The following is a 21,225-nucleotide window of genomic DNA, read 5'->3' on the forward strand; positions in this document are numbered from 1 at the left end:
ATTGTTTACAGCCCACACAATGACCATCTCCCTGCTCCTACTTTTTGGCTAATCTATTCCTGATTTTCAAGCCAGAGATTCATAGATTTCAGGAAAGGTGTTTCTTTTCCTAGCCCAGGGATTTAATCATGATTGGTCTTGCTTTCACCAATGAGACATAGCAGGCAGGAAGTTCACTGGACACTCTTTTTCCCCAGTAAAACTATCTTGCCAAATCAGTGATCTGTTCTCAGCCATCACCTTAACAGCATCCTCTTTTGGAACATTGCATTCATATGGCCTCTGGTTTTCCTTCCACTTTATTGCCTTCCCCTTTTCAGGTCCCAGACTGGGCTCTTCCTCCTATTCACAACCTCTAATGTTGAGGCACCCTAGGGCTCAATCATTGACCCTTTACCCTTTTTTGTATCAAAACTTACTCTATATGGTCTCATTCATGGTTTAAATAACTTATTATACTGATTACTTCCAAATTTCTTTCTTCAGCTCAGACCTCTCCCTTAAATATCTAACTGACTTCTCAACTTTACTACATGGGTGTTAAATGAAGATCTTAACCTATATTATTATATTTAGGTTCTAAAGAAAATCTTGATTTAACCCATGATCTGCTTCTTTCCCAGCTTTCCCCATTTTGGAAAAGGACAATTACCATTCTAGTTCAAGCCAGGAAACTAGAGATCATCCTTATTTTGTTCTCTTTCTCCAATCCCCTGCACAGCGCATCAGCTTAACACTGCCTGTAAAGTATGTCTGGGGTCTTTCTCTTCTCGCCACTCTCACCATTCACCACGCCAACTTCATCTTTCACGGCAGTGATTTCTTTATTACGCTCTCACTTCTACGTTTGTGCTCTCTGTCAGTTAGAATTGATTCCAACTCTGTATTTAATAAATTAACAGCAGTCTAAACAAGGTAAGATTATTTCTCACACAAGTTTGGATGTAACTATTCCAGCTTCCAGCACTGTTTCAGCAGCTTCGTAGTGTCATCAGAAGCCCACCCTTCACCAGGGCGTCTATCTTTGTTCTCCTTCATCTCAGTGAAAGGGCTTCATCCTGGTACACCAGTTCCATCCCTAAGGTTATCTCATGGCAGAACCTTAGCCATTGGGTCCACATTTCAGGTCCAAAGAATGAGGAAATACGGAGGGTAAAAAAATGGGTCCTGCCCAGCTGAATTAGCTCTTTTTAAGCATTTTCCTAAAAGTCCTCTCTACACTTCCCCTTACATATTTTTTATTGGCCACAACTCAGTCACACGGTCAATGAGCTGCAAAGGAATTTTGAGGAATGTAGTCTTTTATTCTAGGCAGCTATACACAACTTAATTTGGGGTTCTGTTTCCAAGAGACAGGAGAGAATGTATCCCAGGGTTAGCGTGTAGCAATTTTACCACACATCTCTTTCATCAAATCTTCCCCAAGGGCCAACTTAATTTTAAAAAATCTGATTATGACATCACTCTGCTTAACACTCTCCAATAGCTTCCCATTGGGCTCAGATTAAAATTTAATGGTTCTGTCTTTCTCTCCAGCATCATCTGTTACACATTCTGTCTCTATTACTCCATTCTAGCAACGCCAGCTCACATTGAGTATACCAAGCTTACTCCTACCCCTGAGCCTTTGCATTTGCTGTTTCTGCTGCCATAGATATGGCATGACTCAGAACCTCACTTCATCCTGGTACAGTCTTGCCCGGTTTCCTGATGTCACTCTACAAAATGATGACTGCAGGGCTATGATAAAACTTCTAAAAAGCCTAGAAAATATTACTTATTGAATACCTACAATCATATTAAACGTAACCCACAATAAATAACATTTGAGTGTGCTTATATATGAATTGTGCTTATATACTGCAAGTGTCAAGTTAATCATTTACCTTTATAGACATTTAATTTTAATTTTTGTAGTTTTGCTTTTGTACTTTGGGGCCACTAACCTTCTTACTCCAGGTATCTAATTTTTTTTAATATATAATCTTGAAAACTTATATTCACTGACCATTGTGCCATAGAACATATTGGGTAAAACTTCCCTGTAAGGCTATAAGTTTTACCTCAACCAACACACTAAAAAGTGTTCTGATTACAGAAACTTTTTCAATTTTTAAAGCATCTTAATGAAAAGATTATTAATAAAAATTTTACAACTGATGTTACTTTTACTATGATAGTCCAATTATTTAACAGTGGTTTAAAATAGGGTTTGACAGCACTACTAATACTTTGGGTAGGATAATTCTTTGTTTTAGGGGACTTCCTTGTGCCTTACATGATGATTAGTAGCAATTCCTGGTCCCCAGTTGTGTCAACTAAAAATGCCTCCAGACATTGCCACATGTCCACTTGGGGATAAAATCATCTATTGTTGAGAAGCATGGGTTTAGAAGCTAAGGTTACACAAACCTATTAAATGAAGCCCATATACTGATTTATTAGCAGACAGGAATGGACTATGAAATGTTTCTTCAACCTGTAAAGCTTTGTAGGATTCCAAGATTTGAACCTCAGCTTTGACAGATCTTGTGCAATCACTTCTATGATTTGAGTTTCTCCAATTTTAAAATGGAGGCATTGATACCCATTATATTAGGTTGTTAATAAGATTAAATGTGTTGCTCTGTGGAAAGAGCCTCGTCCAGAGTCTAGTGCACACTGAGAAGTCCAGTGTTTGTTAGCTCTTCCATGTGAATTAAAATGGAAAGATTTGAGTGAAAAATAATACTGTGGTTATTTCTGACATAAACTCAGCAGTGGGGAGGGGAATAATGTGGGGTAGAAGTTGGTGGGTGCATGGGAGTGCCCTACCCAACTTCTTGGAAGCAGAAAGGAATTTATAGTTGTCAGGACACATGAACACAGAAAAGAACTGTCAAAGGCACACAAACTCACCAATAGAAATTTTGAAATAGAAACCATGGTTCTATCTGCCTCCATATTCAGAATATACCCAAAATCTGATCACTTTTTTACTTCTCTTTTGCTATCACTGTGGTTCAAACCACCATTATCCCTTGTTTGATTACTGCCAGGACCTCCTGTCTAGTGGTCTCTTTTCTTTTGACTTAATTCATCTGTAGTTTGTTCTCAACACAGCAGCAAGAGTAATGCTTTTTAGAATGTAAATCATATATCACTTTTCTGTTCAGAACTCTTTAACAGCATCTCTTCTCAATCCAGGTAAAGGCCCAAGTCCTTATTTGCCCCAATCTGAACTCTGATCTCATCTTCTATTTAGTAGAATCTGCTACACCCAGACCACCTGGCCTCCTTCCTGCCTTTAAACCACACCCAGTACATATGTCCTTAGGGTATTTTCACTGCAGAGGCTTCTTCCTGGAACTCCCTTTCTTCAGATTCAGGGCTCCTTTACTTCCTTTAGGTCTCTGCACAAATGTTATCATGAGATCTCCCCTGACTCACCTACATAAAATTGTAATCCATCATCAGACCCATTCCATCCAGGCCCTCTCATTTTTACCCTGCTTTGTTCTTCTTCATAGCAGGTAAAGTAAAGGCAGCCGTCCGTCTCGAGAGACGATGGTGTAGCTTCTTAAGAGTCTATCTGCACCTCGGAGAATGGCTGTGCAGTCCGACTTGGGAGTGACACGGTATCTGTCTCCTCCCATGTTAAATCGACATCTTGCGATGACGCTGGAGTGTCCTCTCCAGTGAAGCTGAAGCTACAGAGCCTGGGCAGGGTGATATGGAGGGTCTGCTGTTGCCCATGCAGGTACCACCACTTAACATACAATGATTTATAGACACCAGGAGGGCAGGGACTTTGCTTTCTTTGCTGCTCTATCTCCAGCACACTGAACACTGGCTGGCACATAGTAGGTGCTCAATAAATGGCTTTGAATAAACGGATGAACAGAAGATAGCAAAATTGTCATCAAGATACAAATATAAACGCAGAAAACTATGAGTCTTTTTGTATAAGACAATTGATATGGATCTTTCAATGCCTTGTGTCCTACCACTGCTCTCCGAAACATTTGGTCATAATAACTCTGACGTGTGTAAGTAATATCCTCCTGCCCCCCCCCCAAAAAAAAAACAATCATGGATACTTATCATCCCAAGAGGTGAGAAAGATGGAACTTATGATAGGGTGACAGGTAAGAAACTAATTAATATTAGATGATAAAAGAGTTAGATATCTGTCTCATTGTGACTGCGCTGTGTTGGTCTAGTCTACCCAGGAGTAGGGCATGTAGAAAGCCAATTGAATTCTTGGGTCTAGAATTTGCTCAGATGACCCCCACATGCTGCAGAAGTCTGCTTCTCAGGCTCATTATGAGATCTCCTGTGGCCCAACTCTCTCTTTTTCATGACATGCTTTGGATGTGCTTGTCTGATGGGGTCACTATTAACCCTCATCTGTGATTCTAGCTTTCGCTCTTTAGTCACATATATCTTGGCCAACATTTGACATTTGTCACTTTTTTTTTTATTGTCTAGTGTCTATTTCCTTCTGGGTATTGCTTTCTCTTACTCTATACACATTCTCTGTGGGAGGGGATTTCCAGGACTTGCCCACTATGGAAGTTTAAGAGGCTGCTCCTTCCTCTTGTCAAGGAGGTAGGCATATGACTGAGAGGGCCCAATAAACAGGAAGCTCTATTTAGGGATTTTGCAATTTGACTGAATGGGAACAGTTGGAGGTCATTATACAGGCAACATCATACTAATCACCTTATTCCTACTGAAAGCTCGCTATTGCATTCCTACTTCACAATTCTTTAGAGCTCCTTTGTTCTTGCTTTTTTCCAGACCAGTCCTCACGTCTTATGTTAATTCTAGAACCCCTTATATCCTTGTGCATACTCCCTTGTGCGTGAGTTAGTTATTTGTTTTTGTTCTTTACAAGCTCAAATCCTAATTGATACACACCATGGTTGTAGTGAGGCCACTCCAGCTTTTTGCTCCAGGCTCTGCTAGGGAGTGGGATGGGTCAAAATCAGGAGCAAATAGAAGAATTCAGAGTAGAGGAAAAGAATTTGCCTTTTTCTCACAGCACCTGTATTACTTTTCTACGGCTGCATAACAAATTACTAAAAACTTAGTGGCTTAAAACAATACCCATGTATTATCTCAGAGTTTCTGTAGGTAAGAAGTTCGGGTACAGCATAACTGGGTCCTCTGCTCAGTGTCTCACCAGGCGGAAATCAAGGTCAGCCAGGACTGCCATCTCCTCTGAGGCTCAACGTCCTCTGCCAAGCTCACTGGCTGTTGGCAGGATTCATATTCTTACAGCTCTAGGACTGAGGTCCCAGTTGTTGACTGGGGACTGCTCTCAGCTCCTAGAAATTATCTTCAGGGCCTTGCCATAGGTCCACTCCATGACATCTCTCCCATATGGCAGTTTGTTCCATATGGGAGAGACCAATAGGAGAATATCTTCTACAATTTTGAATCTTTTTTACTTCTTCTGTCTCTGACCTATAGACCCTCTTTTAAAGGGGCTCACCTGATTAAGTCAGGCCCACCCACACTCAAGGAGAGGGGCGGTTCATGCTGTGCATACCAGGCAGTTGGAATCTCAGGGTAGTCTTAGAATTCTAATTACTACAGCATTCCCATGAGGATGCCATCTGGGGAAGTCTATATTATTTGGTTCAAAATTATCATATGTATTCAAAGAAATAAGTCCAGGATACTTGACTACAGTGGCTAACATCCATGGACATAGCTTTGTCCTGTAGGCCATTGCTAGGGCTTGCTGGAGAGCAATGTGTTTGGGGTGTCACTGTGGGGGGCTTTTTAATGTTTCTAGAATGATTGATAACAGTGTTAAGTAGATGCTTGTGGTTTTTTGTTTTTTTTTTAAGGACACATTTATTTGTGCATTTTTGGTGTTTGTTTTTCTAAATGGCACAGTCTTTACAAGGTGCCTTCTGATTGGAAGAATCACAACAAATCTGTTCCTCTAGTCAGAAACAATGTACTCTTCAGTCATGGGGGTACCAGCCAATGTGATTCTGCCACCCCACATCCATCAGGAAAAGAGATCATTCTCTATCAGCCATTTGGCAAAACTGAAACAAAATAATTATAACACAACAGTGTCTAGGATCCATGACACCTGCTTTAAAAATAAATCTCTCTTGGCTTTGTCTTCCCTTTTATTTTCAATAAATGCTCTGGTATTATTGCCACTGCATTAATCTAGCAGCGGGAAACCATTATCCTATGACAACAGACTGTTCCATTAACATTATCTTTTAATTTTAAGATTGTTTATATGACTGCTAGAAGCTAGTAAATTAAGATAAAATGAAGAAATAATAATTTTTTTTTTTTTTAAAGCCAAGTGTTCAGTTAAGTTACCCACCCCCAATCTTGACTGCTTGACTGTGCTGGTGAAAGAGACACCATTATTTTTCTATCAGATTATAAAATACTATTTGAGTATAAGTTGAAATTACTAGAAATCTAGACATGCTTTAAATGTCATCTAGGAAATAACCATTAAACTTTAAATTATTATTTACATTATTTGCTATAATGCATGGTATATATTAATAGTTTAAAATATGGGTTATTTTTCTGGGAAGTAATTGTGGTAAATAAAACAATAATGAAATCACAATGATGAAAACTCAGTAAAGAAATAAGGGAAACATTTGTCTACTTAGTTGGATGTACACTGAGAAATAATTGAATTGGAGAATGTAGCAAAAATGAGACAGGAGGAAAATAAACCTAAATTAAAAGAAAGTTGTGATTGTTAAGGGTTATTATTTAATGTTTTGACAAATGGACTTTAAAGTGACAGCTCTATCATATTAAATGGTATCTGTAAATTTTATATCAAATAGATTACAAACATTCTTTCAAATGATAAATAACTTGCTTACTATCTGTTAATTTTTTTAAATTCTTTTCTTCTATCAGCTATGTCGTAACACTTGAAGGCACTCTGTAAAATCTTTCAGTATATGTTTTGCTCCACCTTCATCTGTTCCAATGATCTGAGGGCTTTCTTTCCAAAGGCTGGTACAACTACAAATGAGGGATGTATTTAACTAATTATTAGCATAGTGAAACTACGCATTCAATAGTCTAGGTCTGTGATTCTCCACACCCATGGGTAAACCACACAGAAGAAAATTAATAGGAACTGAGTTACTGTTTTAATAGAAATTGTACTGGAAAAAATACTTACGCTGTGAATTCCCCATATTGTTAATGTAGTTCAAGTAGGCCATCAATATGTGTCCTATTTACTGATAGGTGCAAAATACAGGGTGGGAGATCAATCAAAACCCCCTTCCATAAATTACCATGACTTCTAGAAATTATCAAAACTTCACTGGAGTGTCATACGTAGTCTTCCCAGCAATGAGTTATAGTCAATAATTCATTCCCTGACTGAGCTGATAACAGGCAGATATTCTAATAATGTTCCAGGATTTACTACTGGACACAAGCAGTAAGTAGGAATTTCAATGCAGTGTTAAATGTTATCTCAGTGGAGAAAAGCAATAAAAACAGGACAGAGAAAGGCATCTGGGTACAATGCTTGGATGTTTTAACCCTCTAATTAGAACAAACATGTACAAAGGTAGTGTTGTTTAAGTTTTCATTCTTTCCTTGAAGCAAATTGTTTCCAGAGTATTATTCCGTAATGGCTTCTCCTGGCCTTATTCATTGTCAGAGAGCACCACATGGCTCTGAAAAAAATGCTAAAAAGAAAGTCTATTTTATTCTTGAGATGTTTTCCCAAATTTTAAAGTGGCTTCACTTGAATATATATATATTTTTAAAGAAAACTTTCCCACCCAAATTATCATCTTAAACTAAAAGTCTTAAATATATTTTCAGTGATTTTTTATCATAAAAGAAATCGACAAATTTGCTTTCTCCGTCAGAATGTTTTGAAGCTAGAAAAAGAAGTGGTGATTCATCAAAAACAATTTTATTATGAAATTTGATTTATCTTGAGAAATATAAATGATGACGTTATAATGTGTACCTCTGTGAGGAGGGAACACATTTTAGTCAATTGAGTTATCTAATTTTATTATTTTTAAAAAATTTATATTTGGTTGTTGTTTTTATTCTAAAAAATTTATGGCACTATATAGAGTAGAAATGTGTGTTTTTCATGTCTATGGACAGCTATGGATTGAACTCCCCTGATTCCACCAGGGTCACTCATGACAATTAGATGAATAAATGTTATCATATCTTCAACAACGTTTTTCTGAGACCAGTATTATACTTTAAAATATTACACTTTATTACAAATCTACATGGAAAAAAATGCTTGATTATATCAATACTATAATTAAAAGTGACATCAAATAAAGGAGCTGTGGTTTTCAGCACTTAAAATTTCTGAATTATTAGCATTTCTTTACTAAGAACAATTAGTGGGAACATAAGGGATGAATTATGCTTTAATGCTTTAGTTTCTCCATCATCTTGGATAGAACTGTAATTAATGTTAAATGGAATGGCTATTTTCTACTGGATTTATCATTTTAATACATATTTTTAGTAATAACCACCTCACATATATACAAATGGCCCAGTCATCCACATTCCCTCCTTCATAACTATAACAAAATTAAATTTATCCATAATAAAATGTAATTAAACTTCAATAAGCATTGCTGTCAACCCACTAGATTATTTAGAAGACCCTAACAAATATATAGTATACTCATGTATATAGTCTGATATAGTTGCAGTAATATATGTAGAATATCACTTGTGCTTGAATATTGTTGACAGAATTCAGTCCTAGTAGTAGGTAGTATCAATAAGCCAAATGATTTTTCCTATGATATCATCAGTATGAAACATATTCATATATCAAGATTTTTTGATAGCTCTGAGGAAGATCAGGGTGATTTTAAAGTACTGTTCCCACCCTAATAAACATGTATGAAGAAAGTGAGGTGTTTCTTGTCACTATACTATGTGGTCTTGCTACATCAGGCAAAATAATTATCACAGATATATTTTCTTCTTTGCCATCATATTTTTCAATTCTCCCAGCATCTCTAGGAGTTTCAAATGTCCTAATCAAGTAGAATAATTAAAAGAAAAATCTACATCTTAAATTATATTTCTTACCACAACAATAGCAATACTGTTTCATTTTCCTCAGTGATCTTCTAACCATTTTACTACAATAAAATCAACTTCACTATGCTTTTATATTACCCTGTAAAAGAAAGGTTAGATAGAACTTCTTAAATACTGATTAATATAATTTAGTGGGACATTTACCAAATGCAGACATTTGGATTGCTTAAAAAAACAAACAAAACACACACACACACACACACACACACACACACACACACACACACACACACAAAACCCAAGAATGCTCTAATATGGCAACTACCTAATATTTTATCACATGAATGATTTAGTGAGCTATTTGTAAACAACTTTAAGAAATACTAACAAAAGGCAGTCAGTACATTTAAAGTAATATCATCAATATTTAAAGCCAGGATATGGTTCTTGGAAATGCAGTTTTTTAGAAATGTTGAGTTTGCTATAAGCCCCTATCCTCGAATGCTGCCACGGTCTCCCTGAATCTACTTACTGTGCAGGACCACACCAACCCCCAGCCAACAACAACAATCACACAAAATTGGCAGGGACCAAACTGCCAGTCCTCCTCTTTGGGTTTTCTTATTACGTCTTTTGGTGATACAGCTAACTACCTTTCCCTGTTCTTCTCTCCACTCCTTAACATTTTAGAATTGTTGTCCTAGACTCAAGCTTTCTGGATTCACCTTGGCTGAACCTTTAGATTTCAAGGGATCTCTATGATGGCAGCAATAAAGGTAGGCAGATATTTTTGTATTTCCTTCCTAAAAAAGACTGCCTTTTTTTTTTAAAGTATATTTTATTGATTATGTTGTTACAGTAGATCCAACTTTTTCCCCTTTGCTCCCCTCTGCCCAGTACTCCTCTTCCCTCCAGCAATCCCCCCCCTTAGTTCATGTGCATGGGTCATGCATATAAGCTCTTTGGCTTCACCCTTTCCTATGTTATTCTTAACTCCCCCCTGTCTATTTTGTACCAACTGATTATACTTCTTAATCCCTGCACCATATCCCCATTTCTCCTCCTTCCCCCTCCCAGCTGATAACGCTCCAAATGATCCCCATACCTTTAAAAAGATAAAAATATTTTTTCTTGAGAAAGAGCTGGGGCACTTTGTTTTAGAAGTTGCCATAGCAGCATCAAAGAGCATGGCTGTTCTCAAGATATGGGAGGCAACGTGGGTCTGTGTGGAACCTCTGAATATCGATGCAAGATTCCTAGAGAACTGTCACTTGGAGAATGGAAACATGATTATGATTGAAGGACTTAAATGAGAAGAAGGAAAGGTGTGGACATATAATTTGGGGGAGATTAGGGGAAATGATGGCTTGATCTAGGATCAACATGGTTTCTACCTTTAAGGTTCAAGAAAGAAACAACTTGAATTTCTCTTTATTTTCCAAAGCACTCTACTCTTATCTCTTAAGTAGGATGAATGATGGATATATGATGTCATCAGTTTTCTTGAACTATTGGGCAAAATATAACATTATTATTTTGAATTCAGGTTATTTTACTATATATCAGGATTATTCCTTTGAACACCGTTTTATATTCTTTGAAGAATACCTGAATACAGAAATCCCTTACCCATAATAAACTTAAGTGTGTTTACACAGTTTTTGTGAGTTTAACATTAGTAGAAATAAAGGATTGACATTGCTTTTCATTAAAGCAGGCGCTCACTTTCAGACCACAACTCTTGCTACTCAGAAGAGGATAGACTGCAAAATTCAAAGAATGCAGAAATAAAAATCACCCAGTGGTGGCGCTGTGGTTAAAGTACACCTGGATTTTGATTACAGTGAATGTATTTACTCCCTACCCCTCAGAAGAGACTGTAAGCCATTACCGTTTTTGTATTTCTAGAGTCACGACATCAGCAAATAAAGATCTCTGGTAATATACTCTCACCCACTCTAATCTACCGGGACATCTGTAAAGACCTCACTGCACACAGAATAGCACTAGCACTAAAATCAGCTTCTAGGGCCCTTCTAGCCTCGAGTTCTATATTCAAAGTTTTATCCATAGTTCTCTCCTTTCCTTCCATAGAAACTATTATACATGGATCCTTTGGGGAATCACTCAATGATATCTGAACATGTGCCTGGTTAAATTTCCAACATTTCCTTTTAAAATAAAGATTTTATTTTAGCATACATACTTCAGGAAATACCTAAAGTACCACACTTCATTATAGAACAATGTACTGTGTGTTCTATTTAGGAAAATCATTTTGGAAAAAAAAAAAAAAAAAAAGTAAGACCATTTGCTTAATTCCTTCACTTGTAGTTGATAAAATTAAGGCCCAGAGAAGGAAATGTACTTGTACATGACAAATCATAACTTCATAGTAGCCCACTGAGAACTTGTGTCATCTCCTTTTGATTATTATAAATTATTAACAAATTGAAACTGAACCAGGGAATTAAAATGTGTGCATTATTTGTTTATGGGGTTCCTTTCCTAATTTGGTTTAACTTACTTTTCTTTATTAAATCTTCCAGGAATATTATGTCTTTTTAAGTTGGCCTTCTTTAATCACACCCATGTGCAGCTGTTTTCTGTACAGGACATTTTAATTACTATTGTAGTTTTAATGATTAAAAAAATGTTTTTCATATGTGCACTTGATCATAAAAATACAAGTTTAAATACCAATCAATAAAATTGAGTCATTTAATTTTGAGGTGCTAGTGTAGAATAAAAAAATGAATATTTACCTTGGTATTTAAAATGTTCTCCCCTTGATGTTATAGGCTATGATTATTGTTTCCTTTGCAATTTTAGTTTTGATGGTTTGAAAGACAGAAATCCCGACACAGACACAAAAACCATAGATGTTTAACATCTGCATTGTCTAGCCAGATTCTCCTGCAGGTTCCTTTCCTTAATCTAGCACTGCTGAGTGTAATACAATATGAAAACTTGTCCCACAAGGCTGGTTTTACTTAATGATACTTAGCAGAAGGGCTTTGCACTTTCATAATTTCCACCAGAAAAATCTCTCTGGAACTTAATAATAATAATCAGACTTAATATTAGCCTCAGATCAAAGATTTATTAAACCTATTTGGCAGAGGAGATAAAATTGAATGACTAGGTATTCAAGCATCTAGGCTGAGCTTCGGCCCTGGAAAGAGACTCTGAGGCTAGCAACCTTAAAGCATTCCTCAAGACTTGATTTCTACTGAAACTAACCTTTCTTCCTCTCTAGCGGCTGTTAAGGTTGCGAATTTTGCAGTTACTTACATTGCTTTTGAGGGAATATCCTCCACAGCGGAGGAGCAAGACTTTCTCGCCCAAGTTTTCCTCAACTTGGAAAATAAGGACTGTGATTTTTTAAATCACCAACAACTTACAAATATCTATGAAGTGCCTACTAGGCATTTGGTTTATACTCGAGTTAATGGGGGGAGGGCAGTAAGCAAGCAGTTTTTAGGATCTATAGGTTCCCTTACTGGTTTTCCCTTGTTAACTCAACTTCCACTAAGGTTCATAAATGTCCCTCAGCGTGAATTTTTTTTAAACCACCTATTCTGCGTGTGTGTGTGTGTGAGTGAAGTCCACCGCCCTAAGATTTTGGAAAGACTTTTCCTCCCAAACAGGAAAGCCCATTTTTGAGAAAGATGTGAAGTTTCCTATGGGTCTCGCCTACGTTTGAGGGGAGGTCAATCCCCAAGGGGCGCACGGGTGCGGGTTCAGAGGGTCTCCCGCGGGCTCAGAAGGCAGGTGCGGTACCCCGCACCTCCGCTTTCGATCCCGGGCAGCGCAGAGCAGCCCGGCTGGGTCCCCGGGGCCCGGTCACTTGTCCCCACTTGATTCCGGCCCTCCCCTTCGCCTTCCTGGGCCCGCTCGGCCGCCTAGCTCGCTCCCCCCACCCCTAGAGTCTCCTTTCAGGCATCCCTTTGTCCTTCCCCGGATTGGCAGGTTTTATTATTCCGCCTGAACAATCCGGCCGCCCAGTGGCTGAGGGTCGCTGACGTCGACGGCAGAGCCGGGGAGTAGTTGGGGTTTTGCTCTGTCAGTAACACATGTGTAAGAGCCGCGGAGGGAGCGAGTGAGCCGGCTGGAGGCCAGCGCCGCTCCCGCCGCCGCCGCCGCCGCCGCCGCCGCCGCCGCCGCCGCCTACGAGCCGGGCAGTAGCAGCTCCAGCAGCAGCCCCGGCAGCGGCGCAGGCTCCCGCGCGCCGGGCCCGGCCGGCCGCAGCTGCCCGTCTGCCCGGCGCGCCCGCCGCCGCCGCCGCCGCTCCCGGGGCTGTTGCTTTTGGGGCTGCTCCGCAGCCGGAGGTGCAGGAAGCTTGGCCGTGTGGCCGCCGCCGCCAGCCCGGAGCGAGCGAGCGAGCGAGCGAGCGCGCGGGAGGGAGGAAGGCGGAGGAGGAGGAGCGGGAGGAGCGCGGGCGGGGGCGGGGGCCGGGGCTGCCGGGCGGGGGAAATCTACAAAGTGAAGCCACATTGCCAAACTTGCAGCAGCGATTGCAGCAGTTGCTGCCGCTGCGCCTGAAGCCGCGCCGCGCGGAGCCGGAGGCAGAGGACGAGGACGGAGACTGACACTTCTGCTCCCCGCCGCCTGCCACTTACGCGGAGCCCCTAACCCAGCCTCAGATCAACGCGTTAAAAAAAAAAAAAAAAAAAAAATCAGCCCGTAGCCCCCTCCTCCCCTTTCCTGCTTCTGCGAGAACTCCCTTTCCCTCCAGTCAAGGCGTCCCTTCCTTGGAAGCCGAGCGGCTTCGCTCGCATTTCGCCGCCGCCGCCTCTCGCAATATTGCAATATAGGGGAAAAGCAGGTAAGGGGACCGCTGGGGAGCCGCGGGCAGGGTGGCGGTGGGGGAGGAGGGGACCGATGGGGGCCGGGGCTGTTTTTTCGGGCTTCCTTCCCTTGACCGTCCCAAATTGCAAGTAAACAATACGTTGGCTTGGATAATGCGCGAGTCTGAAACTACAGAGGCCGGCCTGCGAGCTAGCACGGAGGACAGCCCCGGGCCGCCAGCTTTGTAGCGGTTCCTGCTTACAAAAGGGATCTCGGAGACGGGACTGATGAGGACCTTGGAGGGGGTGTGGAGATTTTCAGTTCCTAAGGGAAAGGCAGCGGATGCTGAAAAGGTTTAAGTATGAAAAGTAGTGTGGGGGAAATAGTCAAGGGCCCCCACCCCCACCCCCCGCTTCTGGTAAACACTATTTTTTGAAACAGTGGCAGAAAGGATCTAAGTGAACAGGATTTGGTATTGCTGGGTCTTTAAAAAAAATTCCTCTTGGTTTGTAAGTCTTTTGTTCCAATCCAGGAGAAATCCGGTGAATCACCTAATTAAAATCAAGACATGAATTAAGCATCCATTTTTGTACTACAAATTGCCAGCACTACGTTTGTCCCTCCCTTGGTCTCCATTAAAAAACACCAGAGACGTTGTTAAAGGGGGGCAGATTTTGCCTCTAGCTGCCAGTTCTGCTTTCTATTTCACTGACTATCCCAGGACCTAAATTGCTTGGCTATGTAATTACTAGAGTATAAGCCTATTTAACTTAAAAGCTTTTTTTTTTTTTTTTCCAACTCTAAATGAAACTTGATGAGGGCCCGTCCTTAGTTATCAGGGGAGTCAGTTTCTGGTCAGTCCTCTTGATTCATCTCTTTTAGATTTAATCAGCATTAAGGTATTGCTTGTCCTTAAGAGCTTTAGCTAATGGGGTTACTGGATGCTTTTCTCAGTGTAATGTTTCCTTTTCAAAAAAATATACATATATATTTACCTCTCACCAAAGATGGGGGCGGGGAAGAGCTTGGAATCTCCTCCCTCCCTCTCCCCTTTTAAAAAGGAATTCGGAGCGATTAAAACGTTGGGGGAAACAGTTTAAAGACCTAGGGCAGGAAATGCAGATTCATTTGGGTTAGGGCTGAAATTGTAACAAAAAGCAATTCCTCGAGTAAATGCATCAGATAAATCAATTTACATAAAGGTATGATGCATTCGGGTAAATGCAATGCTAATGGGTTTTAGAGTGGTCTTGTTTCCAAAGTCGCAGGGTTTTGTTACAGCTTAATTGGTGCAGTTCTTATTCTGGTTTATTGTGCGGTCTCTGGACACACGTTCCGGGACTCTTTCGGAGGAAATGTGTTTAAAGTCGGCCTATTTAAGGAACCCTAGTCCTCGTTTCGTTTCGTTCCCTTCCCCTCATTTTTTTTTTTTGCAGCCAAGTTGGGCCGGGGACAGGCGAAGTTCGCCCTCTCCCTTCTGAGGTATCAGCTGAATGTCTTGAGCAGATAGCTGGGAGCCTCGGGGGGAGCCCACACTCTCGGCTTACAGAGGACAAAGACAAAACAGGCTGCTTAATTGGCAGTAAATAACTTGATCTTTTTATAGAATAAGTGACTGGAGGAAAACTAGGACTTTATTGGACCCCGGATTGGAGGCAACAAATTAATCGGTTTAGGCTAAGCTTTATAAATTGATTCCTATATTATACTCCAGTTGCCTCTCATGACATTCATTAGAAAAAGTGGGGAATTTTTAAAAGCAGTTTTGGTGACAACAGGGCTGGCTCGAATTGTGCATCCTTAAATAGTGCCTTTTCACATATCTGTACCCCCCCCCCCCCCTTTTGGAGGAACAAAGCTTTAGCATTTAAATTGCTGATCAAGGGCAGATTAGTGAGACCAAAGTGGAGAGTGTTTATATAGGAAGTTAACAGGCATCCTAAAGTTCAATGATCTATTATTCTTGCCTGTGTCCTGAAAACCCAGAGAAAACACTCATTGATCTTCAAAATGAAATGAGATTTGGAACAATAATGGGAGATGGCGGTCACCACAATGGCATGTGAAAGGTGCTGTTTAAAATACGAAAAACCAGTTTCGCAACTTTACACACCGCACCCCCCCACCCCCCAACTCGGTTTCCCGCACCTCCCCTCCCACCACCACGCTATCTCCCCTCTCCCGGTTCTTCCCTCCTTCCTTTTCAGGAAACCGAACTATTTCCAACTAGTGAACTGCAGCTGCACTTCCCTGGGCAAAGCTCGGGAGGGAACGTGGCTCCGGCTAGGGCCGCCTCCCCACTCCTCCCGGCTCCTCGCCCTGGGGCTCGGCCTGCGCTGGGGAGGGGCCGGGCGGGCGCAGCGGTGGGTGGGTTTGACCCTCATTTGCTGGAGGCGGGGGCGGTGGGCGGAGGCGGGGGGCCGGGAGGAGGTGCCGGGAGGGGTGGAGCGCGCGCTCTCGGAGTTTTGACAGTACCCAAGCTGAAATTGTCAGCAGCAGCGAGTGCTGGAAAGTTGAGAGGAGCTCGTGGCCCCAGAACAAAGCTTGAGAAAAGTAAACAGGCGGCTGCTGCCGGCGAGCCTCCCTCCTTCCCTCTCCCCCTCACCCTCCTTCCCGCCCTTGCCCTGCTGCTTCCTTCCAGCGGGTCTGGGGGAGAAATGATTTGCTAGTTCAGGTTGCGCTTTTTAACTTCTGCATCGCCCATGTTTTGTCTTTCTCTCCCTTTCCCCTTCCCGCCCTCTGCAGACCATGGTGAACCCGGGCAGCAGCTCACAGCCGCCCCCGGTGACGGCCGGCTCCCTCTCCTGGAAGCGGTGCGCAGGCTGCGGGGGCAAGATTGCGGACCGCTTTCTGCTCTATGCCATGGACAGCTATTGGCACAGCCGGTGCCTCAAGTGCTCCTGCTGCCAGGCGCAGCTGGGCGACATCGGCACATCCTGTTACACTAAGAGCGGCATGATCCTTTGCAGAAATGACTACATTAGGTAAGACTTGGCTGCCCTTCCCAAGATGGGCAAGCGGAGCAATGGCAGGGCCAAAGGTTACCAAGGGTTTTAAGGAAAGGAGCGGGGCTCCTATGAGAATACATTGTAGTCTTCACTTCAAGAATCTTCTGGTTGGCAGAATTTAAGGGGTTCAAAAAGCACGGGCTAATTTTCTAATTTTTAATGACTAACGGCAAATGCCATACTATGTAAAAATCGCCCATTTGGTGGGACTGGAGCCACGAGGTGTGCCAAGGTTGGGCACTCTGGGGACCAAAATTTTCAGTGGTCAGCTCCAGCTGGACCCTCTGTTAAAAATAAACATTTTAGGAAGAGTTAGCTTCTTCCTTAAAACAAGGTAGGGACCTGTCTTGAAACTGAGAGACAATAGGTTGGCTTAAAAGAGTAGTTAGTGAGAAATGATTTACTGTTGTGATGGCTAATTATGATATTTACATAAACACCTTTAAATTTTTTTGAGTGTAAAACCGTGACTCATTCTTCGTGTTGTGTCTCCTTGTGAAAAATCCTGATTACCTAACAGTTTTAACAACTGGTAATTCTTACAGCAAAACAACAAAACCCCAACACCGATGGTAATGTTTCTTTTTGTATACTGTTATCTGGAGGCTTGTGCTGCTCATTGGTAGTGTGTGGTTTGTTATGTAGAATCTCCATTTTTTCTATTGAGGAATGTTCAGATTTTGGGTTTATTGTTGTCATTTGTATCATTAGCCTTGGTTCCTGAAAGAGATTTAGGAAAAGAGACTATAGAATATACTAATCTCGCATTTTAAAGCAACGTATAGGAACATTCATGCGCTGGTGTAAGCAGTCTTTTCCAACAAGTTTCAGTGCACTTAATTGAAAGGATTCAGGAGGTCAGGTGCCTATAGGATCTTTTCAGGTGAACTCAAGCTACTTAAACTCATTAATTTGAAAGGAGGCATTTGAAGGATTACACATTTAATTTGAGTAAATGGTTTGATAGACTGATGCACATGAATGCTTCTAGGAGGTGTTCTGTTTCAACATCCAGTAATTAAAAAAAAAAAAACCACACGCACGCCGTTGATACTACAGAAGTGCTCAAGAGAGAAGTGCTCAGACCGCTTACTTTTAAGAAGAATTGCATTCTATTTCTGCTCTAAACTGTTTTCTTTATAGTGGTTAGTAGAACATTTTGTCCTTTTTTCAATGGTGGTGAGTCAGTAGATGAGATATTTTGTTCAAAGTTTAGCTCCATTGTGATTCCCTCAATCTGCCTCTAAAACTGCAAAATATCCCAGTGCTGTTCAGAGCTCAGTATATGTATGGTTTACACCAGTGATGTTATTAGTATAAAATGGAATAAAATGACATTTGGTTATTCCAATAAAAACAGCCTGTGTCCACTCTGCTGGCATCCTCAATTAGCTAAGTAAAAGAAATATAGGAAGGGAGAGGGCTTTTATTTTTAAAGTAAGATGGCAGCATTAATTTCACTAAGTGTTCTTTTAGAAGTAAATGTTTGAAAATCAGCAGGAGCACGAGTGTAATACTTTCTGGTCCTCCTTCCCAGCAGTGCCATGAGCTTTGACAACATTGTAATTAAATAGAGAGCAAAACTGGTAAGAAAGGAGGGTGGATTGAAGTGGAAAAATTGACAGTGCTGTTCAGACTGGTGTCTGGTACAGATTCATCTCTTCTCCCAGTGCTTTCGAAAAACCTTTGCTTCTGATTACCTCTAATTAAAAAGTAGATGGGTCCACTTGCATTCCCTCCAGGACAAGTTTAGGCAAGTGGGTTCTTGGGACTCTCCATTCCTTCTCCTATACTTTAAGCCAAATATAAAGGCCCATTTGGTGTTTTCTCATGGCTTAATGGAGCAGTGGAGGATGTGTGCCGGCTGAGTCTTAATTAATTGGGTCCTTATTCTCTTTCCTTTCTTTTTCCCTCTGAATTTGAAAACTGTAGCCAGGATTGCTCTTGAACTAGACACTATCCTGTGAATCTTAGGTCTGTCCCAGAGGGATGAGTTCTTAGTACCAAGCTGATTGCGTCAGACTCTGCTCAGGGCTAAGCAGCAGCTGACACCAACCCCCACCCCCCAATTGAAGGAATCTGAAGTCTTTCCCCAGTGTTTCCTCTGTCCATCAAGATGCCAAAAGGGTGGGAAGATGGGGAGGCCTGCATGTTCCTTTTTTTGTCTCAGGTACCCCCCTCCCTCCCCAGTCTGCCCACCGGACACTTGTTGGAGGAGCTTTCTAGTCGGCATGAGGGCCAATGAAGAGCTGAGTAATCGGCTCTCTGGCCGCCAGGTGAAGGGGATCCTCTAGCTCTAAGGCCTGGCTAGGACCACAGTGATTTATTAAGGGCTTTTAAACTGTCTGACTTTGAGGTTGTGGTTTTTTTGGAAACAACCTAGATATGGCTAAAATGCTGCGGGAGAGCAAGGGAGAGGTGTGTGTGTGTGTGTGTATGTATGTATGTTGCGGGGGGGGGGGGGGTTGTAGCGGGGATACTGCTTTTCCCCAGTGCCCTCTCCTCTGGGCGACCTAGTGTCAATTGGGCAGAGCTGGGCCTCTGCCTCCTCTCCCTCCAAGATTTCAGATAAAGCGGCTGCCTTGCTGCAGCGAATCCGCACAATTAAAAGCTTTAATTAGTGGCTCCTCCATTTTCTTAGTTCTGATGGGCTTTATCTAATGAGATCTGGTCTCTGGCTTAGATCTGCTCCGAATGACGTGTCCGCAATGAATGAGAGCTGCGTCGCAAACAAAACATTTAATTAACAAAATTGGCCTCTAAGAGAGGGAGGGAAAGGCAGGGGTGAGGGTGGGAGGAGGGGGAGGATGGATCTTAAAGGGGCCAACGCCTGTCTCCCCCCACACCTTACAAAAGTCGGCGCACCTTTGGAACTGCCCCTTTTCTTCCCTGCTTTCAATCCAAGCACCACTAAGTAGCTTCTGAAACTCTGATTCTCTTTCCTCTTAACGCTTCTTCCTGCACCCCCACCCGCCTGAAAAAGTGGCTCAGAAAGTGCCACAAGAGGAGGAAGTTCAGTGATGATGGGTGGGGCTCCAGGTCCTGGGAGGGCTAGGAAATGCGCCAGAGGCTGCGGTGGGCCTGGACCGGGGGACTGGAGGACTCGGGGACCTGCTCGATGCGCGGCCTCAGTTGAGGCGCCTAGCGGGCCAGCGGCCTCGAGCCCGCGAGGGGGCGAGCGCAGGGCGGGAGCCAGGCAAGCGAGTCGCGCTTTCTTTCCCCACTCCTTCTCAGTGTTCACGGCCGCAGGAGGTGGGGGCCCAGGGGCGAGGGGATCGGTGGTAGTTGGTGGCAGAGGGTGTGTTTGTGGAGGAGGGGGGTTGCGATAGTGGCGTTGGGAAGGGAGGGTGCCGCCAGACAGCCAGTTCATTTCCCTGGTACTCAACAGCAAGCTGCTATATTCAGAGAATGCTGTCCCTTTAATTGAACAGGCTAGGTAATTAAATGGCACTTTTCCAATAGGACGTGCTAGGTAAATCTAATAGTTGGTTATTTAATATCACTTTGAAGTCTGCCCACTCAAGCACATTGACAGCACAGGAGCATGTGAACTATTAGCTAGGAGGAAAAAAAACCCGAGGATCTCAAAAATTAATTAAATCGCATGCAATTTAGGGGGAACGTTTATCTTGATTTGTCATAACAGAATTAATTCAAGGCCTCCAATTCACTTGGGGGCAGATCTGTTACTCTGAATTAACCAAGCGTAATTTGGCTGATTTTTTTTTTCTCTCCGTCCCCTCTAATGCAGCAGTTGCGATTATTAACAGCCCCCCTCTTAAGTATCAATAGCTTCTGGTGCTTTTAAGGTGCTTGGTCTCTAGTTATTCCAAAGTACCTTTAATGGACTTGGCTCCAGGCATAATTTCTGGGTTGCATTTCTTTGTTACATTTAATATAGCTGGTGCAGAATTTAGATTAAATATAGGAACCTGCTGGAAAACCAATTGCTTCTGCATCAGTAGCTGTGGATGTGCATTTTTCTCCTCCGATAGGTTGCTGATATTTACTTGCAGGTACAAATGTATACCTTTCAGCCACACTCAGAAACACACCTCTCCTTGCCTGAAAGCAGTTTAGAAAACATAGCCAAGTAGTGCTCCATATTGTCGGTATTTTGCTTGAAGTAATAACGCAGTAGAAAATAAGACCACCTATTGGTCATTGAAGTTACAGAAAGATGCTAAGCATTATTACTAAACTAAAAATACGACTTGCTCTCCATCTTTTTATGTCAGCGAGGAGAATTGAAGCTGAGCCGGCAAACAGTACTAGCACTATGTTGTGCTTTTCACATAGGAGTAAATAAAGGACCTTGAAAGTGCAGGGGTTTGGTGGGATTTCTTCCCTTTTTCCCTTTTTCCCATATAAGGAACCT

The 21,225-nt window shown here is 42.0% G+C and overlaps 1 protein-coding gene across 3 annotated transcripts in view; it reads left to right on the forward strand.

Moving 5' to 3' along the window:
- The first annotated feature begins 13,507 nt into the window (after positions 1-13,507).
- LMO4 (LIM domain only 4) overlaps positions 13,508-21,225 on the forward strand; it is a 16,947-nt gene continuing 9,229 nt past the window's right edge. Inside the window, exons 1-2 of one of the 3 annotated variants that reach the window (XM_090269692.1) lie at positions 13,508-13,876; positions 16,585-16,823. In XM_090269692.1, the coding sequence (XP_090125818.1) occupies positions 16,588-16,823 (236 nt within the window). In that variant the 5' untranslated portion in view covers positions 13,508-13,876; positions 16,585-16,587. Of the gene's footprint in view, positions 13,877-15,864; positions 16,207-16,311; positions 16,393-16,584; positions 16,824-21,225 lie in introns of those variants that run through there. The other 2 variants (XM_090269694.1, XM_090269693.1) reach the window with 2 other exon arrangements.

This window comes from Furipterus horrens, unplaced genomic scaffold (genome assembly GCF_987537825.1).
Source record: "Furipterus horrens unplaced genomic scaffold, mFurHor1.1.pri manual_scaffold_3, whole genome shotgun sequence".
In the NCBI taxonomy this organism is placed as follows: domain Eukaryota; kingdom Metazoa; phylum Chordata; class Mammalia; order Chiroptera; family Furipteridae; genus Furipterus; species Furipterus horrens.